Raw genomic sequence first — 19,326 nt, 5'->3', positions numbered from 1 at the left:
CTGTAACACCTTCTCAATTCTTATTCACGTAATTGGAAGTTTTGCATGTGCGAGTACTGCAGGACCAGGCCCAACATTTCCCAGACTGATCCTTCTGAGAAGTGTAAAGAGAAATGATCCCTTTCTGAGACTGTACATTCAACTTTAAGCAAGTATGCTGTGTAAATTACAACCCCAAGAAAGAAAAAGCATGATACAAAACCTCACATCCCTTGTTTTGCCTTTCTGATACTACCGGGACACAGTTATTTGCGATCTCACTGCCCAGTGTGGTAATACTGTGTGGCTGCAACACTGCAATAGCTATCAAGTCCGAGAGACCAGACATAGTAAGATAAAAAAGATCAGTGTATGGACAGATATGACACAATGGGTCATGCCGGCCAGCCGCCTTCAGTGGGTGCAGCAATGTGGGTGAACGCAATTGTAAAAATGTTATTTACTCTTTTGCACTGGACTGTAATAAAATTCTCATTTGTAACTAGATGGTGATCTTACAATCCAGTCTGAGTAAGGGGCAATGCAGGAACCAGATTGTGACTGGAGCTTGAACAGTTGATTCCCCCTTCCATGCCAGCTCAGCTGAATGGCCCAACTTACTGGGAGTGTGGGGGGTAAGCCATAGCTCTGCCTGATCCCTGTCCATCTGAAAAGGGAAGGGCAGAGCATCCCAGCAGGGGCTGCCCATCCCTTTGCACAGGATCTGCCAGTACATATAGCGCACAAAGGGAAGAAATGGGACTCCTTTTCTCTCCTTACCCAGTTGGACACACAGTCGAAGCCTTAGTCATTTACCTTTCTTGACTGTAGTATGTGATGCCATGAAGGAAACACATGGTGAAAAACAACTGAAAATCCCCTCTGGACATCAGCATATTTACTGGTGTAAAGTTGCTGCTGTTTTGAAAGCAGAGTTAAATATCTGCAAATCTGTTCTGACTGACTGAAATTAACTGTATTTGACTTGTTTGATGAGGGATTTGGGTTTCACGCGGGAGGTTAGTAGATGTTTTATTTCAGTACTTGCCTTCCTTGCCCAAATTTTTCTTTCCTTTGAAAATATTTTTCTCATTTGATCATTTTCACTGGTTCCAGTTTGGTCCTCGTGGGTTGTTGGGGAATTGACTTGCGTGAGACAGGGCTGTATTTCTGTGTCAGTTCTACAAACACTGCACCGGATTCTACTCAGACTTGTGCTCCTTGCAACCTATTGACTTCATACCAGGGTTTCATGAATGTCATCCTGAGCTGAAAATTAACCCAGAATAACACAAAACATTTATTCTTATGATAGAAAGAGACTACTTATCAACAATTGGTAAGGTCTGCCAAGTTCCATTTAGTAATGCTGATTCTCACGATATATAGTATTTTTCCTCAAAGCCCCAGCTCCTAGAAAATCTCAGCATTCATTTGAAAAGGAAAAGTAAGTTTCTAGAGGTTGCAGAGAAAAGCTTGAAAACCTGAGCCTTAATGACTCAAAAGTAGAAAGCAAAGAAAAAGAACCCAAAATTTAGGATTTCTGGAAAAGTCATGATTTTTAAACCAATCTCATAGTTCTGGGCGGCCTCACTCATTATTTTTGAACATTTGAGATTTGCAGTGCTGGGAGGCTTCCTCATATTGAATTAATTTATAGATACTTTTTCAAGTACCTGGACCAGATTCTGTTCTTATTCACACTGGAGGTAACCGTATGGAATGACTCCATTGATTTTACACCAGTCTCAGCCCGTGTGAACCCTCCACCTCCTCACTCCGTGACATTCACTCTTACCATGAAGACTTTCCTCATGTATTTCAATAAAATAGATAAAATCTCACTCATTCAGATTGCCGTAGCTTGACAGCCCTGATGGCCGTGAATCAAAAGGCAAGTGAATAGGCTCTTCTCTCTGAAACAGGTCTCTGCTAGGGCAGATGGACAGCCTAGAACCCTGTTGGGATTTTTTGTAGCAGATATGCTCCTTTGACAGGTCTGTCCATCTCTGGCCTGCACCAGGAACACAGACCTATGTCACGAGAGAGAGGCTGCCTTTACCATCCTAACCCCTTCTCTCAGATACCGAGGCAATGAGCGTGTGTAAATATCTAGCACCTCCCAACTTCCCCAACATTTGAGTGTTCAGACCCAGAGGATTGTGTGGGGCAAATTTCTCTTTCTTTCTCCTCCTCTCACTCCCCTTTGGCAGCTGCATCTCAGGGAGAAACCAACTTTTCCTGCAAACTGTATTTTAAAGTCCCATCCCCAGTCACAAAGCATCACAGTGCAGGGGAGGCAACGGTGAGATGTAGCAACACCAGACAGTGCCCTGTTTTGCTTTATTAATTATTATTCATTGTTTGGTCCTTTCAGGCATATAAGAGGAAAACAGAAGCAGCGAAGAAGGAGTATCTAAAGGCTCTGGCAGCCTACAGGGCCAGCTTGGTTTCCAAGGTAACAGACAATGTGTTTCATACATGAGTCTCTATGGATGTGGCAATGATGAATTAGCTGGAACTCATGGAAATCTCTGGGGAAGAACAAGTTTATAAGAAATACACTGTAACCGTGCTATCAAAACTAATATCAGTGTTAAATACCTTCTGTAAGAGCTAAATGAAATGCTCTGCAGCACAGCTTGAGCATACACAATGCAGTGTGGGTGCCAATTTTTTTTCCCATAACGCACCAAATAAGATCTCATTTATTACGGCACATTGCAATGTTTGGTGGAAGAGCTTCCATGACCCCTCACTGCAGTTGGATTGCTTTTTGTAACCGTGCTGAGTAACAACCTATTTGCAGGTTGAGAGAGGTTTCCATTTTGTCTTGGTTTTCCCCGCCCCAACCCACCCCTAAATCCGAGGGGGACTGCATTGTCTGCAATGGGTTACCATCGCTCAGAGGTGAGATGTAATTTGAATTCCAGTAGCTGGTTCTGTTGCTCAGATACACCATTCCAGAGCACGGTGCTTGGATTCTTTACACTTCTCTAGCAATTGGCCTCCAGGTGATAGGCTGACAAGCAAAAGGATTTGCAGTAGACGGGCATTTTGCAAAAGGCACTAAAGACAATGGGCAATATCCTCAGATGGTATAAATTGGGGTAGCAGTATCAATGGACTCGTAGCAGCTGAGGAACTGCTTGATGGTTATGTAACTTTGGAGGTTTTGTGCCCTCAATGCCCACAACAGGGCACTTTTTTTTTTTACCCATTGCAGGAAAACCAGTATATTAATTCATGGCCGTACATGGGAGTGTGCAGAATATAAGTGCCCACACCCAGTGCTCCCCTCGGTTGCCAGGTCTCCTGGAATGGTAGTGTGAGCCGTGAGCACATCTGTCTGAGCTCCCGCTGCCATTGATCAGGACGCTTTTGTCCCCCTATAACAAGAGGAAGGAAGAACTTGCTGGCTTTAATTCCTGAGAGGGGAGAAAGGAACTGATCCATACGTTTCCTAGACATTACCCGTGGACGTGACCATATTCCCCAATTTCCAGTCCTGGCTTATCACTGGCCAACTTGCCATTTGCCATCTGTGTCCTTATCAGCCCGTGCCATGGCAATCAATGGGCATCTCTGCCAGTGCAGAGGAGGGAACACATTTCCCAACTTCGCCTGCCTCCCAGTGGCTTCCTGCTCATGTCCCAAGCTCCTTCTCCAGCCCCCTGAATGAGGAGAGGCTGTGAGCACTGTAGTGTGACACTCATGACTCCTGCAAAGGGCTGGGGTGGCAAGCTGAGCCTGAGGCTGTTCTGGAATTGTGCTCAGTAGCTGGATAGGAGCCACATTCGCTGATCTGGGGTTCAGCCCTGCTGGGGCTGGAGAGTGGCAGGGTCTGACCCAGCGTCCAGTGCAGTGTAAACACCCAGTCACTCCACTGGCCTGAGTGGTGGTACTGTGAATTCACACTGCCGTCGCTGAAAGCACGTTGGGCTGTTCGGACCTGCAGGGAGGAGACTCTGGCTATGTGAGGAAGGGACAGCGAGGCCTTCTGGAGAGTGCAGGTCCACAATGGCAGGGAGAGAGCCATGAAGGAGCAGCCCAGCTATCTGGAGAGCAGAGCCTCAGGTGTGGTGGTGGTAGAGGGTTATGAGCTGGTTATTTATATTGGCTCCCTGGGCAGAAAAGGTTTTAGTTTCTTCCCCCCCCCCCCCTCACTTTGTCCTCTTCACCCCAGTCTCCAGGTCCCCTTAATTCCCATTTCTCTTCCCCGCCCTAGTCAGCTCTGTCTGTCTTTCCTTTCTTCCCAGCCCATCTTCCCCGTCTCTCTTTTTGCATCCTCCCACATCACTAGGGTGGGGAGTATGCCTTCTGCCCAGCTCACTTTCTCCAACAGTTCCTGAACTAGGGGTGCTCTTTCACGGTGTGGAGGCCAGTCTTGGGCAGGTGGCTTCTGCCTGCACCAGAACTCCCACAGGATCATGCTGCCCCGTGGCCTAGCCAGCCTGGGACCCTAGTAGCACTGGTTGGCCTGGTTGACATGAAGCACTCAGCACCTCCCCTCCTCTCTCTCGATGTAGCCCAGGTGCTAGAGAAGACTCTGGGTGCAGTTTCAGATGCCAACTGTGTGGAGTTAGAGGCAACATCAATGGAAGTGGGGGGCAGGGAATCAATCCTCCCGCCAGGTAGAGTTACTTCTGGGTTGTGATTTACCAGGTCAGTGCACAATATGGGATGTGACAGGAGCTCAGTTACCACTGTGATCAGTTCCATAGAAACAACATAGATTCTCTTTGTCCTGCAGCTGTTCTTTCCCCTTTGAACATGGCTGGATCTGGGAGGAGGAGCGTTATATGCAGGCAACAGATTCTCTGGACCATTAGTCTAGGGGAAAGTGCCTGTACTTTGTCACTGGAAATATGCTAATCTCTACTCCCCGCTCCCCTGTGCTTACTCTTCTCTTCCATTTGGGGTTAATGCAGAGCGCAGTGGTAGGGAGAGTTTACTTTGGTGTAATCTAATGGATAGGTCTGCGGTTCAGACTGACCTTCTAAATGGAAACAGAAGTCTGCAGTGCATTCGAGAAGGGGGCTGTTTCCCCAGGCCATGTTAGGAGAAAAAGTTAAAAGCAAATGTGAATGTGAATGAATTCCTAGAAAACAGGGAAGTGTAACATCCCAAACTATGAAGAAATAAATAGCTAATTAGTGATATAACATCTGAGAGCTGGGTAAATAACACATGGCAGCAGTCATAGTAAACAATAAAAACAAACTCCTCTGCAGTAGAGGAGGAAACCCAGTCCCAGGGAACAGGGATGGAGAGAGAATGGATTCACCACTTTCAATTCAGGAAGTGTATGAATTTCACTCACAGTGAGGTCCCAGGACATTAGTACCGACACGTCTGAGATCTTGGCTCTTCTTCTGTTGCATGGGTGTTGCTCATGCCTCCTCCATGGTTTCACATGGTAAATTTTATTCTTTTTGCTGTACCCAAGTTACTATATCCCCTTTACCTCCCTTTACACTCTCGGACATGAGGCCATTGTGAGTTCTCAGCAGATCTGGCTATCTCTGTGGGGTTGGGTCTCAGATCAGCTGTTGTTGAGTCACACGGGCTCTGAGATATCCCAGATCAGAAGTGGGGTATCAGATTGAGCGATGCTGTGCACAGCCTGGAGTCAGGCAGGCAGTCTGCTGAGACTGTGGTGTTTGGGGAATGTTAGCAAAGGACATGGGAAAGACAGATGGGAAGGGAGGCACTAGGAGTGTGAGGGACCCAGTCAGCAGGGCCGAAGTGAGTGTCGGGGTGGTTGAGATTAGCTAGAGGCAAGTGTCCCCATACAGAGGAAGGACTGGGAATCAGGTTAACATGGGAAGGAGAGGAGACCTGGGTGGGAGGAACAAGAAATGGGGAGGGACTAGTGGAAAAGATCTCAAAGGTCTGGGTAAACATCCAGATCTCATTCTCTGAATGCTGCCTTCTAAATTTCTTCTATTGCCAGCTCCTTGCTGGCAGGGGACTGCCTGCCCACAGTGGTGATCAGTGCTGTTTCTCCTGCTGTACCGCGCCAGCACATCTCTGCTTTGGTTAGGAGTCTGGAAGAAACTGAGGCAGATTTCAGTGCTGTGTGTATGGCCCTCGCAGGCTGACCTCACAAACACAGATTGCTCAGTCAGACAGAGCTCTGAAGGAGCGACAGCTCAGATACACGGTCGGTCAACGTGACTCAGACCGTGCACATGGCTTCAGCCAACAACATCCATGGAAACTGAACATCGTCATCAATCTCCTGTAGAAAATGGGAGGCGTAGAGACAAATCACCAATCAGTGTCTTTCCTTGGCTAGCGTCAGTCAGTTAGGGAGAGGCCCGACCCACTTGTGAAACCACAGAGGGTGAATCTCAATTATAGGACCTTTCTCTCTCCCTCCGCCCCAACGCAGCAGTATCTGCATAGCCGCTATATGGCAAAGGAACTAGGGGTAGCTGTTGGCCCTTTCCTGCAGAGGGCGCCATCACAGAGAAGGCCCAAACCAAGCTTCTGCCCTTGCCGAAAGGAGGGGACCAAATATGAGTTTTCCTTTAAGAATTGGGACTGCCTTTAATGGCGTGGGTGTCTGGCATGCAAACCTCTTAAACTTGCAAGGGCTGGCAGCCCCTGGCGTGAGATTGTGTTAGACTGAGGGCTTAGTGATGTCAGCTTGTCGTTACTGTTGTGCAGAATTATATTTCACTGTAAAATAAACCCACATGGCTTAAACGGGAATGTAATTACAGCCATAGTCAGCACACAAGTCATGCTGTGCGGCGAGCTCTGAGGAACCTTGCCTAAGAGTTAACTGAGCCACTCTTGAAGGTGAAGAGCTGTGGCAAAAAGGTCAAAAAGGAAATAACCTTAGTCCCGTTCATTGGTTTAAGTGTTTAGAAAGATTCATAACTGTTCTGAATGCATTTAGTGCCAGCTTCCCTGGATATTTTGATATTGATATTCAGTACATGTTCTGTTTAATACAGTGGTGCAGTATAGCTCTCTGCATACAGTAATCGCTGCAAGAAAGCAATAATCATTGTTGTGGGGGGGAGAGGTGATGGAGAGCAAGCGTTTTAAAGGGTGAGTTTCCTATTTTAATCAATGTGGAAATGAAATCATTTAGAGGCAGAGATATTTCCTTTGCCAGTATATGCCTTAGAAGCTTGCCTGGTGCTTCAGATAAGTAAATAAGTATTTGCAGTTAGATAAACTTAGTATTTGCAGTATCCGAGTAAATATAGGGAGGTACAAGGGGATATTGCAGATGGGGACCCATCCTGCTCCAGCAAGAGTCTACACACACTGCATCATTCCAGCTGACCTTCCTACTAGCGTTTAGTTTTATTGGTAAGGCAAATCACAAGCCAGTGTTGCCTAGTGGATAGAGCTCTGGACTGTGCTCAGGAGACCTGGGTTCTAGTCCTAGCTCTGCCATTGGCCTGCTGGGCAACTCAGGCAAATCACCTCCCTTTGCCTCAGTTTCTCCATCTGTAAAATGGGGTTAATAATACTGTCCTTTGTTGTAAAGTGCTCTAAGATCTACTGATGAAAAGCTCTGGCTAAGAGCTAGATGTTAGTATTACTATATTATTAAGAAAACATAGACTTCAGCCCAGTTTTCTCCCCGAGCATAGCTGCTGCTAGGTTCTCTGCATGACCTCATCTTTCCCAATCTAGTTCCCTCTGCCCCAGAGATCCCCTGTAACTCCATTTATATCTTGATTGGAGCTAACAAGATCCATCTACTAGTGGGAGTTGGCAGTAATTTATCTGACTCTTTATGCAAAGCTCTAGCACTCCTGTACAGGGCCCTAGCCAGTGTGGTCCTGTTACATGCAGATACTGTGACAAGATCGTCTGTTTATCTCATGTAAGCTTCCCATGCCTTTAAGAACCACCATTGTTCTTCTGCAGTTACTGAGGGTGTGGACATGAGTAATCTGTGAGCGTGTGTTTATGGGTTTGATATTCACCATTTAAAGTCAATAGCAAAACGCCAATCAACAGTGCAGGGTCCTCCGTGTGTGTGTCTGTGTGTATATCAGGGCCTTTTCCCTTCCAGCCCAGCTTCTCCTCCTTGGTCCTGCACCAAAGTACTAAGCCTTAGTTTATTGCATCACAGTCAGTTACCATGGAAGATAATGTGAGTCCCAAATCCAGTATCCCGATTGATCTGCAAAGCGGAGGATGTGATGGGCCGCAGGAGAACAAAGCCATTGTATAAACACACGCACTGTAGCTTTTGTAATAGGCAAACAGGGTAACAGCCGCCATTAAAGACATCTGAAAAGTGAATGTATGGTAGGGGCAGTTTGACTCTGATAGATTTCTAAGTTCTGCCTGGCCTAAAAGCCTCTCACTAAGTCTGTCTAGAGCAACTCACTGGATCTTGGACTGAACTGACAATAGGCAGTGACCTAAGGTAGCTAATTTAGCAGCTGAGGGCAGTGGAGCACTAGCAGGGCTTGTGAAGGGTTTATGTGCAGCAGTGGGTTTGGGGAGGGGTAGTGGAGGTTCGAGGTTATGACAAAACTGGAGTGAGTCTGAGGCGTGAGTTGTTAGCGCCATGTTTCTTTTTGCAGCAGCAGCTGTTCGGCTCAACCCTGAGAAGCACTGAGAACCCCCAGTTGGTGGAACAGAATAACAATCTTTTCCAGGGAACAAAATGTACTGAAGTTACTGCTATAATACCCTGCACTTTACAGGGAGCTGATGTGGGCAGTTAAATGGGGGGAGATTTTCTTATTTTCAGTTACTCCAAAGGTCAGCTGTCTGCAAAAGAGCAACTCTGTGTTGAGAAAGTCAGGTTAGGCAGTCCTCCCTCTTTCTATGGCAGGGAAAAACTGGTAGTTACAAGACAGAGTCCCCATCACGAAAAACCCTGCTTGCCCAAGCCAAAACATATCCCATGTATTCATCTTGGTTCCAGAATGAGGCCATTATTGTGTTGTACTTTATGAATCCATGTCAGGATTGCAGGAATGCACAAGATTAAGAAGTCAGCATTTTACAACGCCTTTCTTTTTTTATTAGAAAAGAAAGTGATTCTATCACCAGTCTCTCTGAGTCTAAAAATGAACTGCAGGCAGGCAGCAGTTCTGAGAAGTTTGCCTCCCTTGTGCTTCTGTCTCTTCCATGTCCACTGCTGAGTATTGGATGCGGTTTTTTCTGCTTTGGGTATTACAGTAGTCTGCTGGCTTGAGGGGGGTGGACAGGAGGAGAAACAAAGGAAAGGAAGGTGTTACCTCTGCACCTTTGTGTGTGGCGCCTGCGTAGGAGACGAGAATTGGCATGGAAGGATTTTAACAGGAGGGATTTAGTGACATGCTGAGAGCAGAGGGTGATGGTGCCAGTCTGAGGGAGCTGGGTGTATTAGTGGGGAAGAGAATACAATGAGAAGAGAGAGAATATGGGAAACCAAAATGACTTTTCCTGCAAGATTTTAGGTAAGAAAACAGTGTGGGACGCACAATAATGCCAGTGGACCCAGTGTGAGTCATGTGGAAATTGTGCAGTGTTTAAACCTGTGTCTTAGCTTGCTGTTCTTATTACTTTCTTATTAATTATTTGTATTACTATGGCACCTAGGATCCCAAGTCATGAACGGGACCAATTTGTGCCAGACGCTGTACAAATACAGAACAACTCTGAGCACGACCCTTGGGGTTGTGAGAGGTGGAGGGAGAGTGCACGTGAGGAAATAGGCGAAAGTTCATGATCATGTTTCCTTCGTTTAAAGAATCCTTTTTCACATGACACCTGTTCTGTTTTCTTGCAGAGCTCTGCTGATCAGGGTGAGACAAAAAGTGCCCAAACCAACCAACCTTCAAAAATGATACCACCAAAACAGCCCATGTATACAATGCCCCCACAGGCCTCATCGCCTTATCCTGGCTTAGGCTCATTCCTGTCCCCATCAGATCTTCAGAGTTACCGGGGACATCCTCACCCCAGCCTCTCCAGAACCCTCAGTTCGAAACCCATGTTACCCAGCATCAGTGCCTCGCCACCTCCTTCCTTTCAAATCAGCCCTCCTCTCCATCAGCAGCTGTCTTTGCATCACGCACAGAGCTCCATCCTCAATCAGTCACTCAGCATGCAGCAGGTCCCACAGCAATCCATCTTGTCTCCTTCCATGGCACTACAGGTACAGCCCCCAATGAACTCTTCACCTCCAGGGCAGCAGGTGAGTGGCCTGGATCCTGAATACCAGTCTAAAAGAAAACATTTCTTTAAAGCAAGATGGGTTGTGTGACAGAGACTGTACTCTCTGCTTAAGTTTACCTGTGGAACCTATTACCAATTGTCAGGTCATGACAATGCTAATCAGACACTTAGGCAAAGATGTCACTCTAAAAGAGCGTTCCATTGTTGACTCCCTTAGCCATGAGACTCTCCTGCAGATGGTCGCTGGCTCTGTTACCTCCCAGATCTGTTATTGGACTATCTGTCTGATGTTTTAGGGTGGGAGTTTGAAAAGGGAGTAAGTCCTGTTGACTTTCATTGTACGTCTCCTTGATCTACCATTTGCACCCCCATGTGCAATGTCAACATACTCTTAGACATCCTTAGCAATCAAGGACAGACCAGGTAGAAGCTCTTGTATGACAAGCTGCCTTCTAGTTGTCAATTGGGCTTCAGGTGCGTTTAGCTGGGTGGAGTGGAGTTTTCTGAACATTGGAGACAATGCCCTGGATAATCAGGCAAAGAAAGACAGCACTAAAATAAAGGATGAAAGCTCGTGGGATAACAACAAAGATGAATGTAGGATTTTTTCAAAGATGAGCATATAGAAAAATAGCTTAATGGAATGTGACTGATTTTCCAGTGACTTCCCAGCAATGGGAAAAATTACCCAGATCATTTGTTTGATAAAAGATTTGAAAGGATGAAAAATGGGCTTAGCTTGAATTGCATGGCAGTAAAGTAGTTCCTGTAGAACTATATTGTAAATATTATCTGTTCAGCTGCAGGCTGCCTAGCTTAAGATGAACAAACCATTCTTTGCAATGTCCAAACTCACCCTGCTAGCCCGTATTTAGAGGGGCCAGTTAAGGGTTTCAGGTAGGGGTTCTCCCCTTCACAACTGATATGAAGAAAACAAAGCAGGAGGAGAGACAGCTTTTGGATGAATAGGCAATGGAACAAAGTACTTCATTTGCCCTAAAGGGAATGTTCTGGCATTGGCTAAGGATGAATGGGATAGATCTTTTCTATCTCTAATTTCTGGGATTCTTTGATTCTCCCATATAACTAGAGATGGGTGAACTGTTCATGGTGACAGACACAACGAATTTCACAGCTGTCAGATAACTTCTTTGATTAATCTTTTACCCCATTATTCTCCCAGCCAAAGGACCTGACTGAATAATTTGTTGTATCATTTATTTATTTACAGTGATTTTTGACCTTTTTTCATTTGTGGACCCCTAAAAAGTTTCAAATGGAGGTGCAGACCTCCTTGGAAATCTTAGACATAGTCCACGGACCACAGGTTGAAAACCACTCTCTGTGATGATAACCTTTCACAGACCCTTTAGACATAATCTGCAGACCCTCAGGGGTCCACGGGCCGCAGGCTGAAAACCACTGATTTATTAGATAGATGTTTTTTCTTCCATGAGTCTGCCCATCCTATTCAGGTCCAAATTTGAGAAAACATCAATTGATAACCTTGGCATATAGAGTAGTGAAAAAAAGTATAATGTGAAATGGACCTTGGTAGCAAAATTCTCCCTCAGGCTATTAAAAGACATCACATCCAAGAGAGCAATATCCTACAATATAATTTAGTTTTCTACATACTCCAGAGATCCCAAATGCTCCTTACAGAGCAATAATTTAAATATTGGCCTGGTGTGGTGCTGTGTAAGCAAAGGTGGCCACCGTATAGAGTAAGCAAGAGCTGTCATCCAGTGTTGGGGATAAGAGACAACCATATGGTGATCATTTAAAATGGGCTGTTAGGCAAGACTGAACAGTTTTTTTAAAGATTAATTCCACATATTTTGCTAGCAAATTTAATACCAACTGTGAATGTTTCGGAAGAAGCCATGTTCTCAGTCAAGTAACTGCCTGCATTCCTTTGTTAATATCTGTTCGGTAACCTTTGATAATTCGGTCACCCAGGCACAAATAGTATCATGATGGGTTTTCAGATAACATGGACTCCCACAGTCCCTGTTAAATTGCTAGCCATGACAGCTGATGGAGAGAACGTTAGTTGTGTGGATTTTTTTTACCTTGTTACTGTACATTAGGACGGGCTAATGTATTACTGCAGAGAGCCGCACTTGAAGTGGGAAAATGGCTTTGATTGCCAGAATGCTGATGCAAAGGCTTTCATCATCTTGCATACTCTGCAGCTGTTTACCAAAGCTCTCCGTAGAAGAGAGACCCTTAAAAACATGGGAGAGAAACAGAGAGGTGATGTAAAGGTTGCTATTTTGAGTCCTTGTATCAAGGATCATTGTGAAATGGTTCCACTATGGCCCTTATTCAGTTCTTAAATACATGCTCAGATCCCTTTGATTTCAGTGAGATTACGCACATGCTTAAATTCTTGGCTCAGCACGGCTTCGCCCATACTCTCTGGGTAACACATTTGGACATGTTTACAGCAAACATTAACCAGAACCTCTGCTTATCTGACTATTTGTACGTGTATAACTTTTTCTTCCCTTCTTTTATTGTCTCCCTTCACAGGACTTTTCACATATTTCGTCTGAGTTTCAAAACAGTGTTGGACCCCGGTCACCTGGTACATCAAACCCCCCAGGAAACACTGACTGGGACAATGATTACTCCAGCAGAGAGTGTGGAATTAACCACTGCAGGCCAGTAGACAATACAGTGTACTACTAACATGTTTGGAGAGCTGTCTGAGCTGCGTTCTTATGATCAGACACATGGTAGTTTATAACTTCCAGAATGGAAAATGTAAAAGAAACCAAAACGCCATGTTCCAAAAACATTTTCATTAATTTAACATCAGTGTGATCCTTTTCTTTATTTAGTCTGGATTTCTGGGAAAGTGAGCTTTCTTGTCCCCAAAACAATTGCTTGAATCTGAGGACTAAAATGATAAAAGGGTAACTCGGCAAAGACTCCAATTAGCTTTGGCTGACTTTCATTCCTGAATTGTGGAAGCACTTTTTGCAGTGTTTCCAACGGTCTCTGAGCAAAGTTGTAATAGTCACTTTTTGACCAAAAAAGAAAAAGGGGGGAGGGGAGAAGGTGGTACAGATCTTCAGCTGTGTAAATTGTTAGAGCTGTGCCAATTTACATAAGGTGCAGATATGCCCCAGAATATCCAGCAAGTTGTTCTGCTAATTAAGATAAATGAAGCTGTGCAATTGTCCGTTCTGCACAGGCTACTGTAAACCATGCTATATGAGCAGGCAGTTTAAAAATTTACAAGTTTATTGAATATAAAAAAAATTGTTTTAAAAAGAAAACGATTGAATCTTGTGATTCTCTTGTATAAGTAAATGCACAGTAAAGGCACATTTACAGTTAGAAGGGCTGGCCAGCCTGACCCATCCCTGTTATGTGCATTGGACAGTTCTTTTCTCATCCCTACCAGTATGGGTCTCATACATTGAAGTAAAGAATCCGGCTTGACAAGTTATGACTTTCTAAGTTTTGAAAATGGAAAAGAATTTTCCAAGTATTAGCAAGCATGGCCTCACCCTGGCATGGGCTGGTTAATCCAGAGGAGCAGCTTCTTGCAACCAGAGAGAGATTGATTTGCTGCCCCCAACCTTGAAAAACAGGGGTTTTCTCTTGATTGGACAGCATCTGTTTTGTGTATGTGTTTGGGGGGGGGGATGCAGTGCCTAATCCTAAAAGTTGCTTGACTTCAGAGGGAGCTGTGATATCGCAGTACTCTGTGTGCAGACAATCAACTTGTCTTTTCAGCTTCCAAAATATTGGCCTCCACCACTTAAGCTAAAGAACTCCCCTAGCTAACAGTAGTAGTAGGTGCCTTATCTTTTCTGTTGGGCTGAGTGCTAGAGGACACCGTGCCTTACTCCCTAATACATGCAAAGTACTTTACAGTAGGTCCTCCACATACCTCAGGAGAAGGCCTGTAAATTCTGCAGGGCTGACGAGAGCTTTTTCCTGTTGTGGCTTGATGAGAATTATGATATTGACAATGCCAGTGGAAAGTTCAGTGACATTCAAACTCCAAGGGGAGAATAAAGTAAAATTCTGGACGCGTCTTAGTTCTTGAAGATGAGAGTGCCTGGGTGTGTTAAACGCACTCCAGCTTTTGCTGTATCCACTTCTCATGGCACCAAAGTGCAGTAATAAGGAGTTGCATCTGATTCTATTTACCCTGTGAGATGTGGATGCTGCCCACTCTGAAAGTATGAAAGAGGAAGTATGGTTGTGTTCTGAGTGTTTGTTTGATTTGACTGAACTGTAGTGCTGGACTGGAATATAGTGCTTTCACTATAGATAATAGCAAGCTTACAGATATTTCAGAAATAAAGTGCTCCTCTGTGCCAGCAATGCAATTACGAACCCTTGGTTCAGCACAGATAGCACATGCATTGTATTTCTTTGGGGAAAGTACGTAATCTGCTGAACCTGTAGGATGCTTTAGACTTCTGTCTACTTGACACAGTTCAGTTACATGGATTCTTGCAGACTTTTCAGGGAAACTTTGAGGAGTCCTCCTTACTATCTGTATAGACAACCTGAACGAAGTGAACTGCCTCCCAGATCCTGGTACGGTACTTTTGGATATTTAGGCCAAAATGTTAAGATGTAGTTGCCTAAAATCAGGCACCTACATCTATGGTTTGGTGCCTAAATAAGATATTCCTGATTTTCAGAGGTGCTGAGCACCCACAGCTCCTATAGCAGTCACATTGGCCCAAATTTTCAAAGGTAGCTTCAAATTTTGGGCACCTCAGATTTGACTAATGATTAGTCATTTTAGAAAACCTTGGACAAGGTCTCTGAAGTTGGGGCACTCAAATCTGAGACACTCATGTGCTCTGAGTATCTTGTGCAGGCTCCTTTGGGGTGGCTGAAGTTGGACTTCAAAAATTGAGGCACCCAAAATCACTAGTCACTTCTCAAAATGTGTGTTGTTATTTATCCGTATTTCAGAGCAACACAGAAGCCTTGGTCATGGGCCAGAGCTCCATTGTGCAATACAGGCACAAACCAATAAGGCCATCCTACCCAAGAAAGCTTACAGCCTAAAAAAAGGACATCATTTCCAGAGGTGCTGAGCACCTGGAAATCCTATTGGCTTGAGCTGCAGTAGTAGGTCCTCAGCAATTGTGAAAATCAGGTGCAAAGTGTCTCAGTTTGGGCACCAGAAATTAAGACATGCAAAATCAGTAGCCAATTTTGAAAATGTGGGTCCTAGATACCAAAGATACATTTTGGCCTGAAGGAGCAGCACCGGGTGCCAAGCATATCAGAAAAAACAAAACCCTCTTTAAATCCAGCAGCTGCAAACAAACATTTTCATTCCGGCACTTGAGATGGTGATTCAGGGCAGGAAGGGTTCTACAGCCTGGCCTGCGAAAACAGTCTGAGCAGCATTCAGAGAACAACTGGCTCTCACTGCTGGTCCTTCGGGCATCTAAGTAGCATGCAGCTCTCCAGGGCTGGCCCTTGTTCTCTAGGGAAGCCAGATGGAAGTGAGGTCTCTCTCTCATGCTATTTATGAGACCTCAGGAGAGAAATAAGTGATACTCAGTGTGAACATCAGCGTTCAGGGCAGTCCTCAACAGCCTCTTTCAAGCACTTAGTGCAGCACATCAGTGAATTTGTTTTATAAATATCATGTACATTTATCTCTGGTGAAAGGTGCTGGATTTTCCGGCCTGGACATAAGTCACACACACACCCTTCCCCCACCTGGGAATCAGACTCCATGCAGAAAGCTCTCTGGGAATTGGGTGGGCATAGAAGTTCCCCTTTGTGTGCCCCTCCATGCATCCTAATATAGGTAGCTTGCTAAAACACACACTATACAGAACACTCGGGTACTATGGTAGCTGCATGAAGCACCAATGTAATTGGCCGGTATGAGCTGTGTGTTGCTAAAACAAGCTCTTTAATATCCTGACAAAAAGCTGTATTGTATGCACAGGGCCCCATGTGATTCATGATCAAAGTTTATGCATTTCATGCCTTTGTCACAGTGAAAATATCAAATTTCACGGGTTTATCTCAGATTCCTGGAAGAATTCTATTAAAACCATGCAGATTATGCAGAGAACACCAAAAAATAATTACAACAGATTATAACAATGAACTGAACTGAGTATGGGTCTGTCGGTGGACTGTCTCTCCATTCTTTCCACTCGTACAGACAGGGCTCAGTACTGAAAAAAACACAGTCCCCATCAAGCGAAGAACAAGGCTCTCAGTACTAGCCCAGTTTCCAAAGCTACATTGTTGCATTTCAGAGCTAAATTCTCATTTCGTTGCAAGCATAGTTTGTCAGTGATTGCATCCGCACTAATGAATTTGCACCTCTTGCACTTACGAAAGCCTGGTATTTGCTATCAAGATGCATGCTTTTCAGGGTCTATAGTGCATACACATTTTTGCAGGAGGATTCATTCATTCATTAGCTTTGAATGCTTAGCCTTAGATGTCTCAATGAGACTAAAACGCTATCTATGTAGGCACTTGTATGGCCCCATTGCTTTGGTATCTGAATGTCTCCATAGCATCTCCAACAAACTTCACAATAATTTGCAGATCACATTAAATATTAAACAGGACTGCACCTGACCATTGTCCTCTCCCATCATTTCCACTATTGGCTGTGGACTGTTGACCACATGAATAAACAGATTTTGTACCAACAGAGTTCAGGCAATGCATGCTTTGTTATAAAGGAAATTCACATCTCATTGGGTTTGATCAGATAGTCTCTAGATCGTGTAATTCCCATTTCAACCTCAGAATTTTGCTCAATTTAACTGCAATTAAAACAGCAATCTAGGGAGAAAAAACAGCAATGAGCTAGTGAGTCTGAATGTTTTCCATGGTGATGTGGCTCACAACATGCTCAGATTCCCATTAGCTAGGGTTGAACCAACCTCCCTAAAGCAACAGGCAATCCCATCTTGCTTTCCAGATTAGTATTTTGTATACTTCATGTTTGATCCATACATTTGCTTCGTTTCTATATATTTGTAGTCATCTTGGTCATTCTCTTGGTCAATATTGTATTGTTTTCCTGAGTCTGTTGTTCAGACATCTTTTAAATGAGTAACGAGATTGTGCTTCCCTCAGGAGATTATTCCACATCTACTAATTCCTTGGTGTTAGGAAGCATTTCCTGATAATTCAGCTGAAATTTTCTTTAGTTCAATTTCATCCAATTACTGCTAATTTTATCCCACTAAATGATTACACTACTCCATTTATACCCTTCATATGCTGGTATATATGGTCACACACCCCTTCACTTATCACTCAGCCCAGGTGTGTGTTAAATATTTCTTAATCAATCAGTCCCCCCAAACCCTTAATTACTGTGTTGTTTTTATGGAACTCCACCCAATTTTTTAACATCTTTCTGGTCCTGAGTTGCCCAGAACTGTAAGTAATAATGTAGGTATAATCTCCCTATTTCTGTCGAAAGAGTGACCATCATTTACCTGTGATTTGTTGCAATCTAGAATTGTAAAATTGCATAGCTTTCTCTTTCCCAGTTGTATCACAAGCTACTGACTCTCGTTGTCTCTTCTCTGTCACCCCTTTCACCATCACTGTTTCTCAAATACCCAGTAAATACCTGGGTTTTGGATCACTTTTCTTTAAGTATATGAGCTGGCCTTTTTTCAGGTTGAAGCTCATTTTGTGATTACCTGCCAATCTTTCTAATCTTTCCAGGCCTCTTTGCATGTTTTCTCTGCCCTCATTGATGGTTGCTCTCGATATAACATCATCTGCAGATTTCATTTATGTTTAGCTCCCCCATCTAGATTTCTGTAGATAGCACTGAATTGGACACCTCCTTATGATTTAAGGCATTATAATTCCCCATCCTAAAGCCACTTTTCCATCTGACATTAGTCATTTACAAGATTGCACAAGGCACTATATTAAATGCTATACTAACATCCAAATTGAGGCCATCTATTGCATTGCCTTCCTCTGCTAATTTGATAAAAAGAAATAAAATATCCCAGTTGCTCTGGCATGGTGTTTTCGTTATAAACCCATGCTGGTTATTGCTTAAAGTAGCTGCTGTTGTCCTGGTCAGTGGTGATCAATCTTGAAAAGCTGAAGAATTAATTGGTCATCAGTTGGAGTCCCAGAGAGATGTAAGAAGAATCGCTGCAGGAAGTTGGGTGGTTGTCATGTTCCTGTTGTGAGAGTGCACTCTTATGACTCCACAGCATCATGTACTGACGGAACATTAAGATGCAAATATTGCAAAACAGCATCTCGTCTCTGTGGCTTGGGTGTATTTGTGACTCTGCAACACCATTCAGCAAATTTTCTCCCCTCTTCCCACTCTTCCTGGGCTTAGAAGGAGAGAGAGAGGTATGATCTCCTCTTCATCCCTCTGTACGTGGGAAAGATTCTCCGCTCGCGCTTTCTTTCTGGAGCCCGCTGCACACTCCCCACTGTCTGACTGGTGTGAGAAGCCCTTCTGGAATCAGAGCTCAGCTTGGTCTCATGCATAGCAAGAGGCTGTGATCAGATCCAGTCACTTGTGTCACCCCTAAATTCTGTATAAAACTCCAGAGCCACATGGAGAGTATTGGTGCTCAGGGTTTTCTTTTAGTATTTGCACCATGATATTAGTAGGGATTGATGTTACCAGATGGTTATTACAAATGCTGGTGGACATTCCCTTGTAAAGATGCTATCACATTTGTTCTTTTCCAGTTAGGTGGTATCTGCCTGGCTCTTAGTTTCTCAAAGATATGGTCAGTTGTCCAGTCCTTATGACCCTCAGAACTAATTATTGTGATTTGCTATTCTTTGGCCCCATTTCCCCATCGTTCTTCAGGCACCTTAACCAAGCTGAATAATTTCTTGGGGATGCATATCAACCAGGCCTGCAGATTTGTGTAGACTCAGTTTGTCCAAATGAAGAGAAGCTCACTAATTCATACTAATGATTGGGAGAGCCATTCCAGATGGCCGAATTTTCCAAATCAGCAACTGAGTGAACAAGCTCCGTATAAAAGCAAAGATAAAACATCACCGATAGACTTAATTTGAATTCAGTTATTTATAGGAATACATTGTCATATGCTAGGAAATTTTCTGTAATGTGTTTTGTAAAATTAATTAAGTTTTGGTACCAGAAAGCCTCACTTCTGCTCGTGGGTATTAAATCTTTTCTAGTGCAGGAGGGAA

General features: G+C 44.1%; 1 protein-coding gene across 3 annotated transcripts in view; it reads left to right on the top strand.

Moving 5' to 3' along the window:
• The window catches only part of TOX2 (TOX high mobility group box family member 2), a 244,493-nt gene that overhangs the window by 221,722 nt on the left and 3,445 nt on the right, over nucleotides 1-19,326 (top strand). For all 3 annotated transcript variants that reach the window (XM_067554501.1, XM_067554499.1, XM_067554500.1), the window contains 3 exons: nucleotides 2,357-2,437; nucleotides 9,743-10,150; nucleotides 12,670-12,800. In XM_067554501.1, the coding sequence (XP_067410602.1) occupies nucleotides 2,357-2,437; nucleotides 9,743-10,150; nucleotides 12,670-12,800 (620 nt within the window). The remainder of the gene's footprint in view (nucleotides 1-2,356; nucleotides 2,438-9,742; nucleotides 10,151-12,669; nucleotides 12,801-19,326) is intronic.

Source organism: Emydura macquarii, unplaced genomic scaffold, assembly GCF_026122565.2.
Source record: "Emydura macquarii macquarii isolate MOO-44397 ecotype Brisbane River unplaced genomic scaffold, CSIRO-AGI_Emac_v2 contig_1483, whole genome shotgun sequence".
NCBI lineage: Eukaryota > Metazoa > Chordata > Testudines > Chelidae > Emydura > Emydura macquarii.
The sequence above is the reverse complement of the archived record's forward strand: the minus strand, read 5'-3'. Positions and strand labels throughout refer to the sequence as shown.